General features: G+C 48.6%; 6 protein-coding genes and 1 non-coding gene across 7 annotated transcripts; 4 read left to right on the top strand and 3 right to left on the bottom strand.

The window, feature by feature from the left end:
- The first annotated feature begins 28 nt into the window (after positions 1-28).
- Positions 29-100, top strand: F5B22DRAFT_t131. The gene has a single exon. It is a non-coding gene; the product is annotated as a tRNA-Gln (tRNA).
- Positions 101-1,777: 1,677 nt separating this feature from the next.
- Positions 1,778-2,572, bottom strand: F5B22DRAFT_648062 (uncharacterized protein; the record flags this gene model as incomplete). The annotated part of the gene is made up of 2 exons (XM_047978970.1): positions 1,778-2,141; positions 2,304-2,572. The coding sequence occupies 2 exons, from the start codon at positions 2,570-2,572 to the stop codon at positions 1,778-1,780; spliced, it is 633 nt and encodes a 210-aa protein (XP_047829255.1).
- A 1,697-nt stretch (positions 2,573-4,269) lies between these two features.
- On the bottom strand, positions 4,270-5,483 carry F5B22DRAFT_657430 (uncharacterized protein; the record flags this gene model as incomplete). The annotated part of the gene is made up of 4 exons (XM_047980039.1): positions 4,270-4,846; positions 4,908-5,091; positions 5,186-5,232; positions 5,296-5,483. 4 exons carry the CDS (start codon positions 5,481-5,483, stop codon positions 4,270-4,272), a joined length of 996 nt encoding a protein of 331 aa, XP_047829254.1.
- Positions 5,484-7,283: 1,800 nt separating this feature from the next.
- On the top strand, positions 7,284-8,624 carry F5B22DRAFT_637366 (protein kinase; the record flags this gene model as incomplete). Its single annotated transcript, XM_047977430.1, has 2 exons — positions 7,284-7,782; positions 7,840-8,624. The coding sequence occupies 2 exons, from the start codon at positions 7,284-7,286 to the stop codon at positions 8,622-8,624; spliced, it is 1,284 nt and encodes a 427-aa protein (XP_047829253.1).
- A 5,233-nt stretch (positions 8,625-13,857) lies between these two features.
- F5B22DRAFT_657425 (uncharacterized protein) lies at positions 13,858-16,367 on the top strand (the record flags this gene model as incomplete). Its single annotated transcript, XM_047980038.1, has 3 exons — positions 13,858-14,014; positions 14,101-15,753; positions 15,805-16,367. 3 exons carry the CDS (start codon positions 13,858-13,860, stop codon positions 16,338-16,340), a joined length of 2,346 nt encoding a protein of 781 aa, XP_047829252.1. The 3' UTR covers positions 16,341-16,367.
- Positions 16,368-20,615: 4,248 nt separating this feature from the next.
- On the top strand, positions 20,616-22,940 carry F5B22DRAFT_612843 (putative paraoxonase). The gene is made up of 4 exons (XM_047975371.1): positions 20,616-20,720; positions 20,975-21,102; positions 21,220-21,450; positions 21,656-22,940. The coding sequence occupies exons 2-4, from the start codon at positions 21,082-21,084 to the stop codon at positions 22,625-22,627; spliced, it is 1,224 nt and encodes a 407-aa protein (XP_047829251.1). The 5' UTR covers positions 20,616-20,720; positions 20,975-21,081; the 3' UTR covers positions 22,628-22,940.
- F5B22DRAFT_612841 (glycoside hydrolase superfamily) lies at positions 22,941-24,871 on the bottom strand. Its single transcript, XM_047975370.1, has 6 exons — positions 24,690-24,871; positions 24,570-24,626; positions 24,494-24,507; positions 24,323-24,438; positions 23,554-24,260; positions 22,941-23,299 (listed from the first exon to the last, which is right to left on the bottom strand). Exons 1-6 carry the CDS (start codon positions 24,799-24,801, stop codon positions 23,241-23,243), a joined length of 1,065 nt encoding a protein of 354 aa, XP_047829250.1. The 5' UTR covers positions 24,802-24,871; the 3' UTR covers positions 22,941-23,240.
- Positions 24,872-25,867: the final 996 nt, after the last annotated feature.

Here is a 25,867-nt window from a genome sequence, read left to right as displayed (position 1 = left end):
AAGTTGGCACACCTTGGCCATTCGTTCAGGTTTCCTAGTGTAATGGTTATCACAGCGGATTCTGATTCCGCTAATCTGGGTTCGATTCCCAGGGAGACCTTTATTTTCATCATTGTTTTTCCCAGTATGCAATACCTCAAATGTGTTAATTTTACATTTATGCCTTTTTTTTAACCTTTTCTTTTCTTTTTAAGCTTTATTTAATGAAAAGAAAAGGAGTGTTCTTCGGCAAGTTTATTGCGTGCGACGATTCCTACCCTCTTAGCAAACTTAGTTCGCCCCCCTGCCGACGGACTACCAGCCCGCTTAGAAGAGGAGCATGACCTCCCTGCAAAGCGGTTGACCTTGCGACTTTGTGCCAATCCTTTGGATGAGTCATGGCTAGGCAATACTGGTTTGGATAGTGGTGGTGGCGCCTTTGCTGGCGACAATGAAACTGATGATGCTTCCACTGGTGAAGGTGAAGACCAATCTTCTTCGAAACAGCATTCACAGTTGCACATATAGTGCCAGACATGAGATTGCCAACCTCGGGTTTTCCAAGGGCGCCTTATTTGGTGCCTAGCCGTTGGGGTTGACTAAATGTGTTGAACGACTTGGACTTCTTATAGTATCCTAGTATGCTTCTCTAGGTGCAGATGAATGAGTTTCTTCGCCTCGCAATAATCCTCCATTGCCGCCTGTATTTGATATAGAGTAGGTAGAAAGGAGCAGATGATAGTGAAACAGGGCATACTTAACCTTTACCCGTAGGCAGCAGCTGAGGAAGCCCAGAAGGTCAGTGTGCTATCTTGCGACATTCTATCTTGCAAGTAGTGCTCAGTAACATCGCCGACTCCTGACTGTCAAGTAGCACGCACAGTAGCATGTACACGACGCCACAGATTAAGCTGACATGACTGAGTATAGATCTTTGAAGATATCACTCTGCTGATAGCGAATCATGTAGGAGGGAAACCTTTATCTCGTAACCGACTTGGTTACCTTGTCTTGAAAACATAGAGTATATTGTCTTCTCTCCTTGATCATTTGCAATGTCTATCAACCTACGAGGTTCCGCGTAATCCGTAATGCTCTTTCACTTATGAATCTCAAGTTCTAGGCAACATTCCGGTAATAGTATTAGCAATGTTGGCATCAACAGTTGCTGCCCCTATTCCAGCACACTTTCTAATATTATAGGTGTGCTTGTATATGAAAATTCTCAGCGCTCTGACTTGCGAGTGATCTATCAGATATGGCACGGCTTCGTTGTGCGCATCCTAACGGCTTATAGTATGAACCCTGGTGGACGGGCGGATCTACGTATCTCTTGAGAGAGAGACCTTTGACGTAACAACCACAATAAAACGAGATAAAGACTGCATCTACGCAAGACTTAGCTTTAGTTGAACTGATATATAAATATTATGGCATGCTGGGTAATTCTTCAAGTGACCACTATTGCCATGGCTCTTCGGATTTTCAACATTGAGCAATTCTGAATCAGCTAAGGATACATGCAAGACCAGAGACTTATACTCAGACAGACCATCAATCTCCTAGAATTTAATGCGGACAATTCTATGCTAGCGACAACGTGGGACATATTCAAGCTTAAGCGAGTTGCTTGTTAGCTCATCAACTAGCGAGCGCTCACGCCCACCCCCGGAAAACTGAGATTGCGAGCTGACTGACGAGACCCAGAACATCCACCTGGCCATCTTGGTCATGAATAGATGTGTCATCTTCATCGAGGTGCAAGAATAAAATCCTCGAATGTCAACAATAAGAGACCTCATTCCTCCTGTCTGGGGACAGCTACAGGTGATGTTGGACATTTATTGTTTCGTGAGTCTCGCGGAACACTCTCGCACTTCTCTTGGCTACGTATGTTTCCTCCACATGTAGTCCGCTCACTCTTCCACCGCTTCGTCGACTTTTGCGGCAACTCTTCTGTTCTCACAGCTGGAGGATCCTCATCGGAGGGCCTCCTTTGTATGAGTTCAGATCTTGCACGCTTGGTAGATGGATAGCCTCCCGGTTGGGCGTTTCTTCCGGCTCGAGAAGCTTTACGCTTGCGATTGGCGTCGCTATGTTGTTTAGGGTTGTAATCATCGTCTTTAACGTCTGATTCGTCTGTATAATGCGAGTATATGTGGCTACAGAGATAAAATCAAAGAATTAGCCGATGTCATGCTAAAGGGGACTCTTAAGTGGGCGACAGGTTCATGGCCTTTAAAACACACGTATAGTAGTGAAAGTCAGTAGGTTCAAAACATAATTCAGGGCAAAAGAATGAGGAATATCAGCCTCTGACATACCCCTTTTCATTTTTGAATAATTGGTGGTAATGAGGCCGGCACCACAAACAAAAGAACTCGGAAGTGTCTGCTGTTTCTGGTGTTGGAAACCCAACACATGGTCCATGACAATGAGAGTGACAGGAAGCACACTGGATGAGAAAGTTCTCATCCCATGCCTCCTTTGTGACTGCGAGGCCATCATCGCCGTACGGGTAGCCTGGGCACTTGTTATGCTTGCATACACAATCGATCTCTACCTCCATGGTGTCTGATGACTCTTGAGACATGGTGACTGTAGTTTGCAGAACAAATGCAGAGACAGGAAAGAGCGAGAGATCCAGCGTTGGTCATCATTGTATTTCCATCTGCCGACTGTTTGCTAAGGAATTCATCGTGTTGGACAAGCTACACACACATATGTACCTACCCTAGTCAATTTCTCTACATAGATAAAAGAAAGAATATTTCCTCTTTAATTTGGACAAAACAGGATAATCGTCCCGGTAAAGGATCCCGCGTGCGCCTGTGATCATGATAAGGCACTTATCGTTCGACATCGGTGTTTGATTCCGTGTTCACTTACATTACCGGTTATGTACAGCTGTGTCGGCCATGCTAGGCATGTATGGGTGACCTACTTGAAGAGCTATCTGCAGATTATATAGAACCGTGCAGCATTTTAGCGACGCGTGAAGTCGTTGTCTTCATCGATGAGCGTTTGGAGCTCCATGAAATCCAATACAGCGACTCAGCAGGACTGTACGTATACCTAGCCGTAGCCGCTGATGATAAATATGGACAAGTCATTCAGGGACACGAAACGAAAACACGGCCCGGTCACAGCTTACTAGGTACCCCTCAGTACAGTGCAACCGAGCCTCCCCATAGGGGAGAATACTATTGTGATTCATCCATACCCGATCTTGGTGACATAACGGCAAGTCCTTCGTATCTAATGTGATATCACAGAGGCGCTCATATCAAAGAAGCAACGGTTCTTAATAAATAGAAACCTATTTGTCTAGAAATCGCGTGGCTTCTTCATCTGATTCCTATGGCCACCGTAGTTGTGTTAGTGACTAATATTACTGTTAAAGCCCAAGTGTGCGAACTGTCTTCCTTGCTGCGCCCTCGATGCGTTTTGCTCCCAAGACCCCGCATGCTCTGTTTTGCTTTTCACCTCTAGATAATTATGCCACGCAATGTCTAATGCTGGGCAAAATGTGTATGAAAAGTCTTGAGATGATGACTAGTTACAAATCCCCTCATAAACGTGAGTATCCATATACTTAGGATCCATCTGTTAGAGGGTCCAATTACTATGATAAAGATGACCCATTAGTGGACTGAAGGATTAAGAGCTCAATGTTCCTGGTTGAAGAGTGATATTTACCTATGAAGTGAGAGCAGCGATGGCCTTCAGTTGAGCTACAGTCATAACCAAACTCACTCTAAAATGGCTATCCCTTCCCCGTTGCTACCCTGCATCCTGATCACCTCATATCACTCGGACTTCCCAGTCTACCTGAGACCGCCTCAGGCTGTAAAGCAACATCCTCGTAGACTGCTGAGATGCTTATCAACAATGTACATATCACGCTCAATGGAACTCATCATTCTTCGCGTCAGCAAAGGTGACTTGATAATCTGCCATGCGTCTAGCAGAGGCACACTCAGGCGATGCTGAAGCTGGGGAGGAAATAGGACAACTCATCCACCAGCCCATAGTCGAAATCGCGACCGCAGACATGGACCTCCGTGAAAAGCACCAAAATACGGTACTATGAACGATTGCCAGTAGAAATCATCAAAGCATGTGAAACTAACCAGCGCGTGTATTACTATTCAGAAAGGAAGTTAAACGCACGTAACTGATAAAACAGCTACAGAACAGAAATTCAGCCAGTCACATCCCCAGAAGCTCTCCCTCACTCTGCATCACCACTCGACGCTTGGGGACCGTTCCCCAATGCTTGAGTGCCGCTCAGAGTCTCAAAGTAACGTCTACCTCGAACGGATGTTCAGGCTCCGGCAGCTCAGCCCATTCCTTCCACTCTTCTTCTGCCACATCTCCGTCCCCTCTAGATGGTGTCAACTCGAGACGCAAAAGAAGCACCGCCACTATTCCTAAGGTAAGTGGCTGCATGTGGCGACGTGCGAAGCATTCGCACATCGCCCATTCGGCTCCGTCCCGTGTCAAAGGTCCTCTAAAGAAGCGGAGATGATTAAACTCGTCCCACCCTGGTCCCCACATGTCGGCGGATTCCAATACATCCACATCCAAGTGTCGTAGGGTTTCGAGACATGTCGATCCAAAAATTGGGCACACTGGTTCTAGGTTCAAGATAGAGGCTAAGCCTCTCTGCCGCACACAATGTTGGATTTCATGGAGGCAGTCAGCGTTGATATGGCTATCAGTTATGATCCAATGCAGCATCCAAAATGCCCCCCTTGCTACTTCAGCCAATGACTCAGCAAGGAAAAACCACTCGGGCTCTGGAGAGATATCAAGCCCCCTGTTGCCTTCCGAGCTTTTCGCGGCTGCCATCTCGTCAAATTTACTGTTATGCGCTATGTGAGAAAAATATTCTTTCCCATTTATGACAACGAGTGTTAACTTACTGCCACGCTGCTCGTATAAACGAGAGGTCGTAGGGGTTGCGGCGGCCATACCAAACCAATGCGACAGAGAAGAAAATTTGGGTACGGATCATAGAATACAAGTTGACGGATGTCGGGCTGCCTCTGGCAACCTCAGCCAACTGAACCGCGAAGACCTCCATAAAGTCCGGAATTGGTATTCGCTCTGAGTTTGATAGGTAAGAAACTTATGATGATCTTCTGCGCGGTCACGTCTCTAGTGATGGTAGGAGGAGAATGACAGAATAAATGAAACATACCTTGTATCCGGTACTCAGGACGAAAGATTGGCGTATTTCTATCATATCTGAAGAACATGCGTTAGCTCCGGCGCAAGCGTGTCGATTATGTGTTCACTTTGAAAACTGACCGTAGTCGAACTGGTAATCTACTCGTCCCTTCAAGGAGAGACCGGAGCACCGGAATCCGTTGTGCGATTTGCGCAATTGATTCACGGTTCCCAATGGGCTGGGATTCCTGGATGTAGCGTAATAGCGCCAAAGCCACCACGTAGCCCCGAATCCTGGAGGTGATGGAGTTGATATCTTCGCGATCCATTATGCAAATGAGACTAGTGATTCACTTAAAGAAGGAAGAATCTGGTAGTGGGCGTTTCTATGTAAATCCAGGTGTTGAGAGTGACTTCCACATAGATTAAGGACGTTATCTAACTCTCAGGGAAGACTAGATTATATATACAGCAATAACTTACTCTCCAATGTGGATTCTCTTTATTAGGTCCACAGAAGGGAGGAAGAAAGCGATCAGGCGGAACGATGCTCCCGATCTCGGCAGGTTCCATCCTTCTTTCATTTGCCTTCGTTACAATTGTTTGCTTATGATTTACCTCTTCCGAGGCTTTACATACGTAGCTACACGTGATTGAAAAGCTAGCGAGGGCGGCGCCGTCGAACTAAAGTCGCGGACCGAGTAATGACGAACCCCTTGGTCCAGTCGTGCTAGGGATATCGACAACAGCACCGCTCTCAAGGGGTCACAGACCCCACATCAAACTTACATGGCACTTCAATAGGGTGAGAGAAGTACATCCATGTGTATGCTACCCCAAAAAGATTGAAGGCCGTGCCACAAGATAGACACCGCAGCACCATTTACCACGGGAACTGTGAAGGTATACGCAATCTGTTCATCACCAGACCACCAGTCTTACTGCTAATCCGGCCAAAACTCGGGCTAAAACTTGAGAGACGTTACTGTTATTCGTCGAAGCATGGCCTCCCTCTGTCTCACTTACAGACTATTGATAAACGAAAACCCAAAGTATATCCTAGGGAGAGGTCGATTTACGAACAAAGGTCATTAGGAGTACAGCATCATCCTCAGTGAGACTTCCATTCGCCCATATTTACCATATGACTCATGCTGAGTTGTATGGGTACTCAGTTGTTGTGCTGCTAAGCATGATTCAAGATGTGACACAGGATAAGGAAGGAAAGAAAATAGGAATGATCGTGTTTGCGTCTTACCAAATGACGATAGAAGCTACAACTATTTGCAAAACACTTCAAGGTAGTATGATCTTCATTTAATAGTCTCAGGAGTACCAGCATTCTGTTGTGTGAGATGAACACATCAGAGCAGAATGGCTATGTATGGTTGCAGAACGATGATGGCTTCCTCAGATTTTGCCAAGACAACTGGAGTGGCCGATTTGGTACACTCCAATGACAAAATGATCACGACGTGTTTGTACAGTAGGTAGAACGAAGGACTCACATGGTCAAAGCTTGGAGATCGCATCTGCTGTTGTTGGAACCTTCGTGTCACAATAGCAATCCATACGCGCCCCATGTTTCGTATACGAGATGCTCATAATTAGTGGCGAAATGAACGGAAGCTCACAGAAACGACTCTCGCAAGCAAAAAATGGCTTGGTATTCGTAAGCAGAGAGACGCCATCGCAGAAGTTACATGTTACATTACAAGTGCAGGTTTGTACCAGTGAATTTTGTTCGATATTGGACCAAGAGTGATTCAATCGCTTGGCTGTCAGCCGGGAATATCCGCACTGCTCTGGCCATTACCAGCGGTGCGAGTTGAGAATGGGAGTATCTAAGTAGTCAATCGCCTCGTTCTTCTTCCTCCTTTTCGATGATCCGTACAGCACCCCCAACACCTCACCTCATCTGAATGTTCATCAACTATCCTGTATCCATCAGCGTTCTCGCCCACACACAACCCAGATCCCATTGCATTTCAGAGTTGTGCTGTCACTAGCTACCTAAGTAGGTAGAAAATCACGCTACATTCAACATTGAGACCCAAGAATTTCCTTTACTCTAGCATTTCCAGACTTAAACACCTGTAACAATGTCTACCTCTTATAATTTTTACGAAATGAACCCCCAGCTACGTTCCATCAAGGAAATAGAGCCGATGACTAGGTACGAGCCGGGTGGTTATCATCCGCTCAAGGTGAACGACGTGTTACAGGGCCGTTACCTTATTATAGATAAGTTGGGACATGGGAACCTTTCCACTGTATGGCTAGCGAAGGATCTAAAGGCAAAAGAACACTGTTATTACGCTATCAAGGTGAACATGGCCAAAAATTCATCTACCCCTGTATTGGCAGAGGGCAAAGTTTTGCGTGAGCTGCGCAGATCATGGTTCCCTCTCTTTGTCCCAGGACGGGAATTGATACCCCGGGTTTTTGACGAGTTCAAACTTGAAGGCCCTAATGGGACCCACGCATGCTTGGTCACAAGCCCATCGTGTGTTAATCTCCGTGAGCTATCAGACAATCATCTCTTCCCGATGCAGGTTGCCCGAGCATTCGCTGCCAAAATCGCAACCGCAGTCCGCTTTGTGCACTCACGGAGGATTATTCATGGAGGTTTGTGACACTCCCTATCTCTTCGACCGCCGATCCTAGGCTAAGCTATTTTTGTAGACATTCATCTAGCCAACATATTGCTGCCATTCAGAGAGGGTTACAACTCGCTTTCCTTAGCCGAATACAGGGCATCACACGGGTATACCCAATTTTATTCCCTCAACCACAACCCTAATGAGTCCGTGCCCGTGCAATACCCGACAGAAGCTACAGTGCCTTTGTGTTGTCGCAAAAGGCCGGAGAACCTTACCGTAGAGGATGCCCATAGGCTTCTGCTGTGCGATTTTGGTGACGCATTTAAGCCCCGTTCGGACGTGCGCTTGGGGCGAGAATGTCGTACCCCGGCCACAAAGAGAGCCCCTGAAGCCTTCTTTTCGCCCGATTTGCTCATGCGGTATGCCTCAGACATCTGGGGCTTGGGTCTTGTCTTCTGGGAGTTGGTTGCCAAGGAGCCATTATTCGTCACTGCCTGCTCTGGAAATGAGATTGTGGCACAACAACTTGATGTCCTCGGCAATCACTTCTTCCCTTCCCACTGGGCGAGAGTCTGGTGCCGGGCAGGTTCCGATGTCGGTCTCCCAAGACCGCGTCCGATTCGACGACCAATCGGGCCCAGGGTTACTCGACTGCCTCTCGAGGTTACCTGGGAGGCCCTTGTGGAGGAGAGGAAGGAAAATCAGGGAGAGTTGGGGGCTTTTCGTTTTGAAGAAAGGCAGGCGTTTCTTGAGTTGATCAGAGGGATGCTCAGGTTCAACCCCAAAGAGCGATATACCTTAGACCAGGTGATGCATTCCGAGTGGATGGTAAGGTGGGCATTACCTGCGCTCGCTCAAACTCAGTAGCTAGGTCAACACACTTGGGCCAACTAGCATTGGCAGGGTTCAATGACTAGTTTTCAATCGAAACCCTGAAACCGAATTGCTGCTGCACAGTATCAGTGAGAGTAGAGTAACAGATATTGACTGCCTCTTTCAAAGCACTACTTCCACACTTCTAATTAACATCTCATTCATGCCTATGCTGCAATCTTTCCCCTAAACTCATCTCCAGGTAGTTGATCGATACTATCAGTGATCGAACAGACACGACTTTGAAAAGGGGCTTCAGGACAATAGACAAATAGCCTCATAAGCCGTTAATCTGACTCATCCAGTTAATCATTCAGAGTCGTGTTGTATTAACTTTGACCTTCATTCAAACTATTCAAGCCTCTACCCACACAGCTTCACTTTCCATGTTCAATTTCATCAAGATTTATCAAGCCACCTAGGTCCCTTTCTCATATAAAATGTCCTGTCTCTTAAAGGAGTCCTTTCGGGAGCACCCACTCCAACATTTGTTAGTCATCTTAAAGATAGGGACTGTCATCAGCTCAAAGGTCTCTTACTTGTCGCCCTAATGTCCTTCATGAGAACATTACTTTTCACTGTCCTTGGTGGAGCTATTCTTCAAGGTGCTGGAAACAGCCTCTGAAGAGGAGTTGGTGAAGTAAGTGCGTTTCAAGCCCGCGGTACCTCCACTACGCTGTCCGTCAGGAGGGAGGGGTCCTTTCCGCGCTGAGCGTCGCCAGATCCTTCTGAACTTTCTGTTGGCCCATGGGTCAAATTCAGGGTATGGGACAAAGAACTTGGAAGGGTGATGTGGCATCTTCAAAGACGAATTTGGCTGTGTCATCGTACGTGGTGTGTTCCTATTGCTGTTGCTGTTGATGGTACGTTCGACGCACAAGTACGGCCGCAATGAAGGTCGTGCTTTGTGAATTTTCGATAGATTTACATGAGGAACTCCTCTCTTGCTTGTTAGAGTAGGCTCTTAACCGCCGGTCTAGTCATCTACCATGCTTCATAATAAAATCATTGTTACTATATCATGATTACACTATCACCTGATCAAATGGCGAGGTTTGACACATTACGAATGCAACGAATTGATACGGTAGGCAGTCTCACATTGTAGGGAGGATGAAGGGATACGCAAAACCCATCGTTGCAATGCCGTTGTATACGCCGGCGTGAGGAGAAATGTTCGCCTCTGTAGTCACCTGAGTCAACACGTGTCTACCTGGTCTCCTGACTTCTGGGAAAGTGAGGACACCGTCTCGATCGTGGTGAGCTGGGCCTTTTCCCCGATAGGTTGGTGGTATCGTGCAACTCTAAGCATGATATCGACCAAGCTCAGCGACCACCACGCCCACAGACTGAAGGTACAAGAGAAATTCTCTAGCTCGTGATTGTTCATCTGAGTGCTTCGCCACACCATCAAATTTGTTCACATGCCAGACATGAATCGGCTCTTTATCTCTGCGAATTCTTCATTGGCATAGGGCAGATGTAAGAGTGGCACGAGTGGCGGAGGTAAATACGGAGAAACCCGCCTAGGGATTGACCTTCCAACAGTTGCTGCTACGTACGTACACTGAGTACTTGACAGCCACTCATGATCACGGTATGTGTCGCAAGATTGTTGCCGCCCATCTTCGTTTGGTTTACGTTCCACTTCATCAGACACCAAATGAGTTTGCCTTTTGGCGGCTTCATGATGTGGATCCTCAGGCAAGCAAGGCGTGTCAACACTTTGGTGACACAGGTCTAGCCCAAGCCCCTCACATTGATGCCTTGCGGGAAATCTCGGCTCATCACCGTTGAGCAGTATTTGAGAAAGGGTCAGAAGTAGCTGTTTGAGGGCCTAGGCCATTTTAAGTAATACGGGGCCTTCATCAAGTAACTTAGTATAGCATGTCAAGAGTAGTACATGTGATCCCATTAGATTATCTAGAAGTCTAAGTTACAATACAGTTATCTGGCTGGATGAAGGTCTTATATACAGATTCCTAGCATTCCAGTATGTGGAACGCAAGTATCACCGCCTTCCCTTTCTGACATAGCAATGCTGCGCAAGACAGAGACGATGACAAGAAACGAATTTAGTGGCAAAATTATTTTTGTTTTCCCGGGGGACTATGAAACTATTTGCTCCTGACCATACTGGATCTCGCTAATGCGCACCTTGTGATAGGAACAAGACATAGCTCATTAATCGACAAGGATAGATTCTACGTCCAGATACGTCAAAATGAATCACGACTTAATTGATTGATTGATTGATGGTGTTTAACGTCGTAGGGACTATTCTGCGTTGCAGTTAGTCCGGGCCTCCGAAAGGGCACTGGAACGTGGCAAGCTGTCCACTACTGGTCTAAGTACATAGTGGCTTCAGAGCCATTTTCTCACTTCCTGAGCACGTTGGGTCATGACTCCGCGTCCACTCCTCTTAGGACTTCCGTGTCTTGTACGTTCAGTTCATTCCCTTTGATGGAACTGGATTCGGGACACCTGTGGGTCAGGTGTTGGTTATGGAGGGCGATGATGGACACGACTCCTATTTAGGGCAGTGGTCTGGCCAACCGCCGCTGAGCATCCGTAGTCCGCTTAGAATTCACCTCTGGGGGCTCATAGCTGGGCTGGGCTACAGCAGGTAACAACTTGGTGGGTGGGTGAAAATGAATTACGGCGGTACTAAGAAGTGCAGATTTGTGGTATTTTGGGTTGCGCTGTTGCTGTGTTCACCACTCTTCGGGGATGAAAGTACACTTGTACCAATTGTTGTGTAGATGGAAAGTAATTCTATTGTAGTTGGAAACATCTTGTAAGGGCCCTCGTCAATAGATCGTGAGATGGTGTCTGCTTTGGTTTTGGCTGGTATTATTCTCTGGTGAGATAGGTACACACCTAACCTAGGTAGGTATTTTTGTAACAGCTCATTCGGTTGTCCAACCGAAACTAACTTGATTGGACCAGGTCAAGGTACCTGTACCTCTTAAGAAAAGAATCTGAGGTAGTACGCGGGTTTGTCGCACAGCTGGCGGCAGATGGCAGGGGTTGACATTTTCAACGTCAAGACATTCGATCTGTGCAGACATCAACAAACCACATTGGGAAAAATCCGTCTCGAAAAGGCTTGTATTGTTCAAATCGGATTTTAATAATGGCTCTTCAATAGTACGCTTCAGATATGTCCTTATCACGTTGGGTACCGATCAACGTTTGTAATACATCTCAACAAAAGCAGGCATCCGGTACTTCCAAGCCCTAGAAGCTCCCAGTCCTTGGGGCCCCTTAATCAAGAATCCAGTGGCCGTCATCAATTCAATAACATGGGTAGAATATTTTATTAGAGATAATATTGGATATGCTTAATTGGGCCAGCAAGCTGCACTTGTAATCAAGTAGGAGAAACTTTACACCATTTTCTACAAGGGCGAACTGCTGGATTATCTTACTGAAGGCTTCCGAAGGAGATGTATTCATTATCGAAATTAACCAAGAAACACTACCCATAGCAGATTAGCTGGGACGCATCCCCTATGGGCAAGGGGGATTGGGGATATGCTATCAATAATCCCCGAAGCAGTCAGGTTTGTACTTTTCAAAATCATATTTACGAAAACTGCAATCATCGGGGTCTCCTGTATGACCATAATTGTTGCACGGTGCTTTTGAAGCCCCCGTGGCCTTCGTTGGCTAGGCTGGGGCTACGTGCAGTGAGTCTCTTTGTCTGTAGCCCTAGAATCGTGACAACCTCATCCACAGGTACAACCCTTGGGGTACCTCCAGCCAAAAATCCATACCAGGCTAATTAACTCAGGCCAGATAATGTTCGTGGAACAACCGTGATGTCGTGTTTGCTGTTACGCGGAACCAAACATTGATCATCTACCAGTAATACGTTAGCTAACTCTGAAATACTGACACTAGGTAGGGAGGCCAGAGCACAGCCCACGATGTTTCTGGGGACATGTACCTGGCCGTAGATAGCACTGGATTGGAAGGCTTTGTAGGTAGGAAGGTGCGAGGTTGGCCCGGGCTGGCTTCGGCTTGGGGGTCCTCCGTGGGTTACGTCCCGGTGCTGGTACACAACTCTGGGTAGTAAGATAAGGAGCTCAAGCTGGTTGGTAATGTGCCCTCTCTGCCTTCTCCCCCTTACGCATGTACATCTAGAGTGGGTGTTTTAGTCAACTGAGTAGCTGGTGATACAAGTGGCCATTATTTTCCTGAGTGTGTCCAGGGTGTCACTGCCTCATGGCGCTGTGAACATTTGTGAAAGAACATACCTTGACCCCCCTTTGAAGATAGATGTCTTGTGAATCTATTTGTATCATTGTGAGAGCCTCTTCACATCATAAGAATGCCAATGGTATCATTGGAATACTGTTTTCACTTGACCTCCTGATCATAGAATGATGCTTACCTAAGTAGCACCCGTAAACAAGTTGCTCTGTCAAGACCATCTATGGATAAATTCTTCCTAATGATTTTGTGTGTACCACTATGTGCCTTCATGTTTGCATGACCCATGATCTGTCTCCTGTGATCACCCTTTGACGGGAAGGAAGCACCTAGTCACCGTGAAACGGCATATCCACTCCTATCAATTTCCCTCTTTCTTGGTAGACGGTCACTCTCATGTTGGGCTCCTTATCCCTGCCTTTTAGTGTTATGTTCTCCAGTAGACGTATGGGGATCTCGATTCCACTAGACTTTGTATGCTCCCCGTAGGACTAGGAGGAGAATAACGCTGAGTTCGCGTTACGCGGGTCCATAGGGTGCACTGCGCACTATCAGGCAGAATTTTTCATGACCTGACCCATCGTGCTACCACACCCTCTGATTACATCATGGGTTCAGTGGTGTTGGAGTCTATCCCCATATCCCCATACCCTAGAGCACCACCAGTACTACTATCTCAACTCTCGGCTTGGTCCGATGGAATAGTCCCACGGAGCTGCGGAGTACTCCTACAATATCTACTATTTTCTTATATATTGAACTTGATCACACCTCGTGGCTTTGTGTGTTCAGTGCTATGAATCATTTCTTCCTTCAGTCACTCTCTTCGTGCCACACTGTCTCGGCTCCAAAATTTGCAAGCCCCCTCGTTTGGGACTTTGAAACCTAGCACCGAAGCTCCAGCTGGCACTCAGTAACATTACAGTTGAGTCTTTCCTACCTCGACGCATTGCTTCAGTTATCTCGTTTTGGTGTGAAACTTACAGAGCTCGGTTCTACCGTAGTCAAAATGGGGATCACCCCACGGACCCCGAACAGAACTTGGAAAGATAAAAAACCTTATAGCCGTCCGGACACAGGCTCCAACGCCAGCAAAACAACGAAGCAGCCTGCAAAAGGCTCAGCCGCACGCGGTAGTCGAGCGGCTAAGCCGGCCTTGGAGCTAGGTAAGCTTCCTTCCAACCCAGTAACCACTTCACTCGCCCTTGTTTCCCTTATATTCCCACTTGCTAACCCCTGCGTGCTTTGGAAGGACGCAACCCCAATTCGGAGCCCGCGACATCGTCGCTTATCCCAGCGGTTCTACCTACTGCTCCGACACCCCAAACTGCACTCCAAGAGACGCCACTGCTTGTCTCACAGCAAGCACCTCACCGGGGGCTTCAGGCCGGTCCACGGGCTGAGCCTCAAGTCTTTCGGTCTAGAGAATCTCTGCCTACTGATAGCCAATACAGCTTACCAATCTTTGACACATCTCGGCATTACCAACCACCCATCCCGAGATATACTCAGAGTTACCCTACCCAAGGTCCAGCAAGTGAACAGTATGGCGACCATCGTGACTATTTGCCATCGGAACAACTACAAAGCCTCCTGCAGGCAGGCAGTCCACGTTCCCACAGTTTTACACAACATGATCAGACGGAGCCTGAGAGCACTCTGGCTCAGCCCATTCCCATGCGCCCAGCGCAAGACTTCGTAGACATTCAAAGCCTAGACACACTTTGTAAGGTCAATGATGAGATCATATGGGAAAATCAACCCCTCATGCCACCAGTAGAGCATTTAGGACCAGACTTGAAGGGGTTCATGTGGCCAACACAGAACCACAACAAAAACAACATGGTCGACCCCGGATTGATTACTAATGGCAGCGTGCCTGTAATATCCGGTCAAGTCGCAGGGGATATAGACAACGGCGCACCAGGTAGTAGTCCATCAGGGACCTCTCTCATGCCTTTCTTTCCAGACCTCGTTGAGCAGACACCTCAGGCCTCTGGTAGCCAGAACGATTCATTCCCCCATGATTCCTATGGTGACACCTCTATGGAATCGCATGGCATGAACATGAACCGGGAACCCCCCGCAGCACCTCGGTACGAGTCTAATGTTATTATCACCAGCGATGGTTTCAATGTCTTCGAACCCACCTTGCTAACGAAATTAGCGAATGAATGCGCTAAGAGCGCATTCGAGAATTGTCCGCAAGCGATTGCGATCTCGCATCAGCTGCTCATGGCTGATCGCCTTTTTTACGGAGGTATCTGGGCAGGTTCGTTCATAATCAATGGGAACGTTCTTGTTGAATACCACCGGCCAGCGCCAGCACTTCCCGATACGAGCGAGCACAAGCGCAGGGATCGACGCGGGGCAATTCTCAGCTGCAAGGGGTTCTTTGATGAGACTGGGTGGTGTGGTGATACGGGGGAAGTCATTTCCATTGAGTTTACCGATCCTTCTACCGGGGGTCAGAAGGAGAGGAGATGTAGGGTATTTGCACCTGTAGAGGAGATGGAAACACGTCCGGCAAGGGTGGTCCACGTGTTCAACCTCCGGGAATATTTTTACAATCGATCTCTTTCCTCACACGTAAATACATATGCCTGGCTCGTTGCTCCTGATAGGGTTGACTATTCCATGGAGGCGATTTACGACAATCTCACCTTGCTCGGGGCGGCGCAGAACATTGGGCTGCAGCCCATTAATCAACAGCCCTCGCCTCAACGTAGTATTCAACCCGTCGAAGCCCCTCAGCACGCCGCAGCTGAGAACCCGGCCCCGGTTCAAGTACAGGATGACGAGCCCAAGCCCCAACTCAGACCTGACATGCCAGATGAAGAGCAAGATCTGTCCGACGAAGAGCAAGATTTTTCAGATGAAGAGCAAGATCTGCCATCACCGGCTAGTGAGTCACATCCATCTACTTCTCAGCCCCTATTCCCTAATCATGACATAGCATTTGCTGAATGGTGCCAATGTTGGCCGCTTCCGGAGTGGCCTCTTGGCGAGATCACGACTTGTGATGATTCATCTCCTTCTCTTGACGTCCCCCTTCTATATCAGTCTTTGATCTTCGATATGGTAGACGCGCTAGTGGACAGATCTTCTCTTGCCACCATCTATCTAACGACCAATGCCGCTGATGTCTGCTTTGACCCTGAGTGTAATTGCCCTGCTCAATTCTTTTCTCACACCCGTTCTCTATTCGACGCAGAAAAGAGCATTGAACCGGCCGATTCCCTCAGCAGCAGTAGCTCTTCTAGAGATGGGCAAGCCGCTCAAACCGATACTCATAGCGGTTACCTGCCCGAGTTCGACTATTGGGTTACAGAGAATCCGATTAGCCACTGCCAAGAGGAGCCGGCTGACTATGAACTCTTCGAGCAATTAGGGTTAGATCTGCCTGAGGAGTGGAATGACATTGATTACGATAGCATGTATCAGGAGTGTAATCTCGATTTCGACGGAGATTTTCTTATGCCCTACGAATAGGGGCAATAGTTGATGCTCCTCCGAAAGGTGAGTATTCACCATTCTTCCCCTGTTTCCCTTTTGCGTTTCCCTCTCCCCTGCTTCACTTCCAAAGCTTCACCACGTTTAACATTGCAAACTCGCCACCTGTCAAATAAACTTTTCCAACATCCAGTCATCCGCCCATCATCTTCAAGTTCTAGTGTTGCTAACGCACCCATCGCGATCTCAGAACTCTTCCCTCGCCGCATAGCACTAGGCTCCTTACATACGCGTACCGAATCGCCGCATTGCTCTCGAAGTCTCTCACCATACTTGATTCCTTTCCACATTGATATTGGCGTTGGGTGTCGGGGCGTTTGGTTGTTTGGGCGTTGGTCATCGTTTTCTTCCTCGGTAATTTCATTTCACATCTATGGATACAAGCAATATCATACCCGGCGGAATTTTCTTTACTCGATCTTCTTTCTCCGACAGATCTCAGCTTCATCGCCCTACAGAGAAATACGAGGCGTGCTGAGCGCTGTCACAACTTCCCCGTACTATTCGGGGTGGGTGGGCGGGTGGGACATTCTTTTGTGACAAGTCTCCTTTACTGTATATAGTCTCTTTGGGATCGTTTCTGCATTTTCTCATTCTTTTCGGAAGAGAATGAGTACATCGTATATAGTCTCTCTGCTACTGTATATTATCTGACTTCTTCTCTCCTTTGTTGGAGGAGGAGGGGTGTGGGAGGGTGGGCACTCTTTTCGCGATGTTTTCTTCATTGTATATAGCCTCTCTCCGAGATGATAAAGCCAAACGTCGATGGGCTTTGTCACTATCTGTTCTCCTTTTCTAGTTAGAAATGCCAGGAGTGTTTCTTCCAGCAACTGCCTTTCCTTCACCAGATTGACTTCCTCCAAGGATTCAACATATTTCCAAGTCAGTGGACGCAACTGCTTGAACATGATAGGCAACAGCGTGGTCCTCTCAGCATCAAACAGATTGACTCAACGAGATTATGCGAGAGACAGACACATAGGGAGTATGGTGATCAATTTCACCAAATCCGGTCCTTAGATAGCCACTGACACATCTTTGGAACATCAATTCGATTGCGTTGAATTCTGCTAATACTTGAATTTTGTCTGGACTTTAATTATATTACAAAAAGTGCCTTCAGTAGCGTAAACACTCAAAAATGCGTATAGACCGATGGAGAGAAAATGCAGTAAATACCAAGAATTCAAAACTTTACCAGTTTCGATATACTTTTAGCAGCAGCGAGGTTGGTGATAGCTTCACTTGGCTCATTTGCCGTCTGAATGAAGCAGGATCGTCGCTGGCTGATCTCTCTGCTCTGTGGAACTCTTGCTTCACCAACTAACAGGGAGGCTGACCGGCTGAGTGACTGACTGAATACGAACGGTTCTCCGACATCGCTAGCTATCTACCCGACACCACGCATACGTTCAACTTCACTGATGACGCGGCATAGGAGGTGTGTGTGTTTGCCTACGCAACCGCTGCCGCCTCCCTTAAATCGGGTCAGGGTCGTGTCATGACCATGTTTGCCGTCAAGTCAAAAGTTACAATACAATACAATGTAGTGTGACCATACACTCCGACGGAGTGATCAAATCTAGCGAGAAGTACATCTATCTGACTGGGTGTGTTTGCACAGGTGGCTGTGGAATCCTCTAGAGAGTAATGGCATGATTCTGTGTTCACTCAATCCGGGACTGCTACACCCTGTGCTCTTAGTACACCCTCTTTGATGTGTCAAGGTGATCCTTGTGGGAGTGGTGTATAGGCAATAGGCTGCGAGTGATCGGTCATCGGACTCGCATTCGGGTCGCGATGTGAAGACAGTGATGGCTGGAATATCCCTTGCTTCATGAGACTTCGCAAGGACGTGCTTTGCCGACAGATCACAGAATCGACATGACGGTATGGTACATGGTATTGGTACAGTATATTGGTACAATATGTGACTTGACGCTGTTAGGTAACTGGAAATCCTCTCGTACACCCCCCTGATGCGCCAGCACTCATCCAGGGCAGTCGCCTAGAAGTCTCGGCAAAACTGATACCAGGACCTAGGATTGGGTCATTTACCCGAGACGATAGGGTATGGTTGCTTGCTTCTTTGGTAAATCATAATATCTAGAGGCTCGAAATGTCCCACTGAATTGCCGCTGGTATGACCTTCAGTCTCATGAGCGCAGATAGATGTAAATACAATGTATCTGTACATGATCCATACATTGCTCACAGTACCCCCCGATTTAACAGGTCCATCTTGTGAACCATTGTGCCGAAATGCTTCCGCCTATGAGCACTCTGCGAATGGACTTACCCTTGAGGAACCCAAACACGACGCAAATACGAGCAGTGAAGCCGCAGTTCACCGATGATGTGTCCAACACCGATGTCTTTTTCGCATTGAAAGACGTAGAGCAGGTGTATCCGGCTCATATTACACCGGGGCTAGCAAATCAATTCCTCATTACAATGCTCTTCTAACCGCATCAGGTAATCAGAGACGAGCACGACTTCATCTCGCTGGGCATCAACATCAGGAGGCGCCAGACATAATGCACAAGGAGCTTTTGCAGGAACACTAAAAACAGTGCCAGAAATTTGCTCCTTTCACATGTAACCGTTGCAAAATTTGCTCAGTTGTACTCATTGCGATGTTGTTGTGTCATTTCTACGATAGCTCCTAGATTATCCATGACGCCACTTCGTGATGTCTACGTTCCCCGTGTTTTACCCACGGTATCAGCAGGCCAAGATAGACGACCTGCTGGGCATCACAAGGGGGAAATTGGTTGAACCAACGTGATTCCTCTCACTAGCAAAGTTGCTATCACAGATGCATTTGGATACCTTAAGCGAGGATTCGTAGTGTGAACAAGGCGCTGAACACACGTTGTGTAGGGTCGCAACATACTGACACTTTCCCTACGCTGAGAATCAAATAGGCAGTGCTTTTCCATGCAAAAAAAAGATAGTGATTCCATGGATCTCAGATACCATCGCCATCCATCCATACTCCTCACCTTCAATCTTTTCTGTTTGCACCTCAAGTCTGTCGAGACAACATATTAACTTCAAATCGTGACTCATCCCAACAACAATCCGTACTATAGCACATTAAAATGCCTTATGAAGGCTGGTATATGAATGCCAGTGACAGGCCACCTCCTGACCCCGTCATACCATTCGTTAGGAGGTTTGATGTAGTGGCCGTCGTCACTACCACTGTTGCCCTCGCCTGGGTTTTTGCTTGCATCTCATGGTTTTTTTTATCCAGAAACGGGTTCACTGTCATCGTTATCGACAGGTCAGGGATCTCCTTTCGGCAGCCAGGGGAACAGGAGCGACGAGAGTGACGCAAAGCATGACCTCGTACTAGCGTAAGCATAACATTACTCTTCCCCAAGCCCGATTACCAGTTGTGTATTGACAATTTGGATGGCAGGTTACTGATCGATCCTCAACAAGCGGCCGAGGCGAGAGAAGCACACCATGTCGGGAGAAGGAGCTGCGGGAAGAATTCGTGGGGGAGAGGAGGGCTATGACCAGCCAGGTCTGTAACTACACAGCGCTAGATTCAATGTGAACTGGTTCGGTATACTACTTCGTCCATGGATTCCATAGTAGCAGTCCATCAGCTGCAAAGCTAATTCTGCGTGAGGTGATGGTTACCCATTGGCTGCTGAATCATTGCCCTGCTATAACTGTGCACTCTATGGTTAAAGAGGGTGATGCTTCCGCGGCGAATGGGCAACCAACGCCTCACGGAGAACTGGCTGTGCAGCCGATGGTTGGGCACAGACAATACACTCCTTTGAAGCATGGCTCTTCTAGCTTCCTTAATATGACAGTTGCCTATTCGTAAACATTGCTTCTTAGGTACCTAGATCATCGGAATGAATTATATCCCAGTTCTGCAGCTTCCGAGTGGCGTGTAGTAGAGCAGTCCTTAGATGGGATTTGTGGTTTATCGCTTCTCCCAGGCACCGTGACGAGGGTCCCAGGATACTGACTACACACATACAGCACAAGACAGTGGGTAGAAATAGATGAAATATGCGCGATGGCTCAGTATCAACCCATAACTACCTAGGTAGTCTGCGATTCGCCGTCTCGATACCTTCGATTCTCTGCTGCTGTTCCGACGCCACAGGGGCTAGGGGTACAGTGCGACGTGTGAGTAAGTACTAAGCGGACAGGGCTCGCACTGTATCGGAGTCGGTCCTTGGCATCGGCACCCTTGGCTCTTTGGCTCGGCCGTGGCGGAGGTGACATCTCAATCGCATGAACATCTGCATATCGATGTAAGCGTGCTATCTTCCTATGCAGGTCGATTGCTATTGTTACAATTGTCACAGGTGATAAGATAAGGCTGAGGTAGTAATCCTTCTCCTTCTCCTTCACTATCCCTTGACGGTGCTGGTGGAGCGCTGCGAATAGCTCCCTTTACTAGCTCCCTTCACTTTCTAACCTACGTCAACGGGTAGATGATCATCGACTTCTCTCACTTGAGCAATTGACGTCTTCTTACCTCTTAACTCATTTTTCTTATTACTTATTTCCTGCAGTGTGAATCCCCTCGATGCTTGAATGGTCAGAAGCAGACCCGAGTGGCTGATACAAACGCGAAGTCTGACCCTTTGCCTCCACACCAGCTCTTGTCCGCACCGGCGAACCATCAGCATCTCTAATCTCACCGAGGCCTCAGCTCCTCTTCCAGGACGACAACATCACGACAATGGCGTTCAATACAGCATTGGTAAGCTTCAATTCTACGTATAATCAACTGTCAAAATCGAACCTCCTCTGTCTGTAGCTCATGCTGGATCCTGTCGTCATGTCCAAAGAAGCGATCGCTGACTGACTACTTATTCAGGGTGTCATTCTACTAGCATTGCTGTCGCCTTTCATCTACGAGCGCGCGCAGACATTGTCGCTATTTTTCAGCAATGCGCCTCATCGCCTAGTCAAGGTGAACACCTTCGCCTCTCATGAGGTCAGGTTCGCAGATCGCATTCGCAGCTGCGAGGATGTGCTGCTCGTCGAGTCCAAGGGCATTGCCATTGCCGCCTGCGACCCCGGTCGTGAGAGGTATAATACCGTCATGGTGAGCAGCCTTGATCCGGATTGACTGAAACCCGTTCCTTCAGCCACCCCATATGCTTCTCCATTCATTCATGCATCTAAGGCCATCCTGCTGTTGAGTTGTGTGTGAGCTATGTGTGAGTGCGGGGATGGGCAGTCGGGCGTTGGCTACGCGCACATTTCATGCATTCTCTCAAGCTGTTGTCGCGCTAACGAACGGCTTCCAGGGCATGTACCTCCCTGAGCCTGTCGAAAATGGCAAGTTATACATCTTCGACTACACGACCACCGGCGCGTCAGGCGATGAAGCTCTCAAGCAGCTCGACTTCGTCGATTTCAAGTTTGAGTCAGACTTCCACACCTTGGGCATGGCCTACGATGAGGCTACTTCCACCCTCTTCGTTGCAAACCATCGCCACGATCACCCAGCGGTTGAGATGTTCTTGCTTGATCTAGAAGGCAACACGGCGACGCATCTGCGCTCTATCCAGCACCCTCTGATTCACGGACCCAACTCCATCGCGTTAATCAACGACCACGAGCTCTACGTCACTAATGACCACTTCTTCGTCCGCAAGAACCACTCTATCCTGCACCAGCTCGAGACTTATCTCGGCGCCCCCGGTGGAAACGTCGTACACGTCGATTTCTCGCCCATTATCAAAGACCCAGCAGCCCCTGTGCAAGCCAGCGTCGTCGCGCGCGTCGCCTTCGCAAACGGCATCGAGCTCCTCAACGAGACAACAGCCGTCATCGCATCGTCAGGCAAGGCAACGGTGCACTTCTTCTCTATCACCACACCCGAGAACAACGACACACCATCGTCCCCCGTGCCGAAGTTCACGCAGATATCGAAGATCAGGGTCCCCTTCGCCCCCGACAACCTCGCGGTCTCCAAGGACGGTGCGCTCATCATCGCTGGCCACCCACACTTCCCGAGTCTCGGCGCATTCACCAAGACGCGACATATCTGCAACTCGCCAGAGGAGCTAGCCAAGGCCGACGAAGGCATGCAGGAGACCTGCCGCACGCTTTTGGCGCCGTCATGGGCCGCCAAGTGGACTGAGGCTGGCGGGCTTGAGACGTTGTACGCGGACGTCGAGTATCCCAGCAGCGCGACGGCTGCGCGCGACTCTGACCGGAAGATGGGCGTCATATCAGGCCTGTATGCTAAGGGTATCCTCGTTTGGAAGGAATGAGCATTCCCCAGTTTCTTTCAGTGCGGGCATATTACTTGGATTGCTTTGTAAATGACTAAATCTTTTTACGACACGTTATGTTTTCCCTCTTACCCCATGATTTCATTTCTGGACTAGCTTTGAAGATCTCGGGAGATCTACAACGCGATGAAACGTAGCGGGTTATCTATGTCTGGCAGGAACATACCTCAGCTACAAGGGCGCATCAGGAGGATAAGGAAAATTGAAATTGGGCCTTTTCATGTCAGCGTCTTGATACTTTGCCGCCTGCTTTCTTCACATCGCTACGAGGGGCACTCTTGGAGTTCTTATGATGATGATGATGATGGTATGTGCATTGGTGGTCATTCCAAAGAAGCGCAAGTATGTACATGAATGAATAAAGCCCAGACTGTTCCCGCCAAATAAAAGCCCTAAGCCCTCGCCCCTATTGAAAGATCCTATGTGAAGTCAATCGACTTCGGCACTCGACTTCCTCGATCCTCTCTCCACCTGCGACGTTTCGGTTCGGTTCGTGATAGGTGCGCTCGAGGACGGTAGATTCGTTCGATCGCTCGCTCATTCGTTTGGGAGGCGGGGGTCTATTGGCACGAAGACCACCAATCACTCGACTTTACGCACTTGTACGGCGACTGGCAAACCGTCGGCCCCGAGTAGTCTTTGCCTCCACACCTGTGTCTGGTCAGCGCAATGTTCTCAAGCGAAAAAAGGGTTATATATATATGAAATATATATAGATTCCACAACTGGGCTTCCACAACCATGTTTTCCAACCACACATCTTTTTTATCGCCCAAAAAACCTGAGGAAAGGAAAAGGGAGGTCGTACTGTCCCCATTGTGCAACCCCTGTTGTCCCCGGCTGGCTGGCTGATGTCGTGCGTGTGGAGGTGGTCATGGAGCGCGTTGTGGTAGGCGTCGCCGTACCTCGGGTCGTCGTGCTCGTCGGGGCAGGGCTGCTGCCGCCTTTATCCAGCGACGAGCGCACGCTGTCCAGGAACCCGCTGTTGGCGTAGAGCTGGCTCATATCCCAGGCCATGATACCGCCGAAGCTGGAATACTTCTGCTTGGTGTCCGCGATGATGGGGTCGAGCGTCGAGGCGCTGACGTAGCCGCCGCCGGCAGACTGGCTTGCAGGCACGCCGATGAGGACCTTGACGTTGGGGTTCTTGCTCGTGTTGTGCGCCCAGTCGTCCCAGACGTTGAAGTTCCATGCGTTCGGGTTGGCGAAGTTGACCACGCCGCAAAAGTTGTTGTAGAACTGGATGTTGATCCAGTCAAAGGCGATGGCGCCGTTGAGCATGTCGTTCATGGCGGCATCGGGGTACACGCACTGTGGCGCAGCGGAGAGGTAGTACGCCTTGCTCGAGTCGGCATCCATGTGGTCGCGCAGGCGCTGGGCGAAGGGCACGAAGTTCTGCGTGCTCGCCTCGAAGTCGAAGTCGAAACCGTCGACGACAGCAGAGCCGAAGGGTCGGTTAGCGGCATCGGTGTTAGGTCCGAACAGATCCCAGACATCGTCTGCTTTCGAGGTGGCAGATGAAGCATCGCTAAAGCCGCCCTCGTAGTAAGTAGCACCGCCAATTGACAATAGGATGGTCTTGCCCTGTTTCTGGCAATACTTGATATCCTCCCTGTGGTACTCTAGGTTAACTTGGGTCCGGTGATAGTTCTCGGGTTGCTAATAGCTTCATACTCAATCTCAGGGCAGCTCAACAAGCTGGTGCCATCAATGGGAGTGCACTTATCACTAGCGCTAGCGAAGTTGACGCTCAAAGTCTTGAGGCCAACCAGGAAGGAGACGTTGATGATCTAGACAATATTGTTAGGACATCCGAATCTAATTAAAGACAGAAAACATTCTCACGTTGATGCCATTGTCTATCGATCTCTCAGTTAGCCAGCCGTCGAGGACACGTGATGTCATATGGAAGTTCACATACCGTCACAGTAAGTCTTAAGTCGACCCTGTGTATTGGCACCATTGGCTGAGTTCTGGCCTACGATAATCATGTCAGCCAGTTTGTAGACCCCACGTCTTGATACACTATTATATCGCTTACCCCAGTACACAGAGATGTTGTCTGTTGCAGAGGCAGAGAAGCCAGCAAGGGCAGCCGGGGCGAGGGAAAGGATGCTGGCGATAGACGCCAGGGTTGATAGGACGGGAGCCATGTTATCAAAGGAGAGTCAAGGTTAAGCTACCTGAGCTAGAAGTATAAAGAAAAAAAGGAATGTGTGAGCCCGAGCCAAAGCTACCTGAGCTGATAAGTTGTCCGAGGATGGATGTTGTGAGGGCTTCAAACTCATCAGGAACAAGCGAGGGCGTCTCTTTTTATATACTAAGCTTCCTCCTCCACCGACCGCGATGTTCCCGGTTCAAGGTCAACGTTACTCAATCATCAGGTATACTTTACCGACCATGAGGTGGTGGGACCCATGGCGCGCGTGCAACCTACGAGCCTCGAGTCGATAATACACACGGCCCTACCGAGTGGTACCGCCCGTGGGGACAGCGACGCAGTTAAAACAGTAGTTCAGGAGAGATTTGTTCCTGCAAATGTCCCTGATCTGGGAGAGTAACATCTAGGATTATGGTTTGTTGCAGGAGCTATCATCCTGGCGGTGGTCATCCTGCCGCCGATACCTGGTGTTGGTGGTAGTATGATAGCCTGCATATTGAGGCACGGCAATTGGATGATACAAGCAGGTGATTAGCCGTAGACGAATAGCAGTCGAGATTAGTTTGTGCCTAATGGGGAGGTGATCGACAGGCACAAGGTCTCGATTTTACCGGCGACTCTGTGAGGAATGGACGTTGGCAACAGGAATGGTGGCTTCACATAGCTTCAGAGCGTCTTAGTTCGCCCGATGTCAAGAGCCAAGGCAGCGATCAGCGGCCGCCCGTCGCCAGCGAGCTTCCGGATCCGGGGTGCGAAGGACTCCTGGGAGAGATCCCAACGGCCGACTCTACGCCCGAATCGGAAATAGCAGTGACGGTGGCTAGATATGAGATTTACAAGGAGGCTCTAAAATGCAAAGAGGTGGCTATTAATAAGACCTCGTCTCAAGAGACAATCCTTCAACACAACGCATGGTTATGCGCCAAGGCATACCGACAGTACTGGAAGCAGGATATAGCGAGACACTGACTCTTGAATTCAGCGCAGTTTCTTGCTTTCCACTAATTCCCATGTCTCACGCCGTTGCTGGCAATTGTTACATCTTATCTTCCAGCAAC

The sequence above is a fragment of the Xylaria bambusicola genome, assembly GCF_022495145.1.
Source record: "Xylaria bambusicola strain CBS 139988 unplaced genomic scaffold F5B22scaffold_31, whole genome shotgun sequence".
NCBI lineage: Eukaryota > Fungi > Ascomycota > Sordariomycetes > Xylariales > Xylariaceae > Xylaria > Xylaria bambusicola.
Note: the sequence above shows the minus strand (reverse complement) of the source record. Positions and strands in the feature narration are given on the sequence as shown.

Coding starts and splice junctions, on each gene's coding strand:
- F5B22DRAFT_612843 (XM_047975371.1), top strand. CDS start 21,082: ATGGCGTTCAATACAGCATTG. Junction 21,103..21,219: donor TGGCGTTCAATACAGCATTG/GTAAGCTTCAAT, acceptor CTACTTATTCAG/GGTGTCATTCTACTAGCATT. Junction 21,451..21,655: donor AGAGGTATAATACCGTCATG/GTGAGCAGCCTT, acceptor AACGGCTTCCAG/GGCATGTACCTCCCTGAGCC.
- F5B22DRAFT_612841 (XM_047975370.1), bottom strand. CDS start 24,801: ATGGCTCCCGTCCTATCAACCCTGGCGTCTATCGCCAGCATCCTTTCC. Junction 24,627..24,689: donor CAACATCTCTGTGTACTGGG/GTAAGCGATATA, acceptor TGATTATCGTAG/GCCAGAACTCAGCCAATGGT. Junction 24,261..24,322: donor TTGAGCTGCCCTGAGATTGA/GTATGAAGCTAT, acceptor AGAGTACCACAG/GGAGGATATCAAGTATTGCC.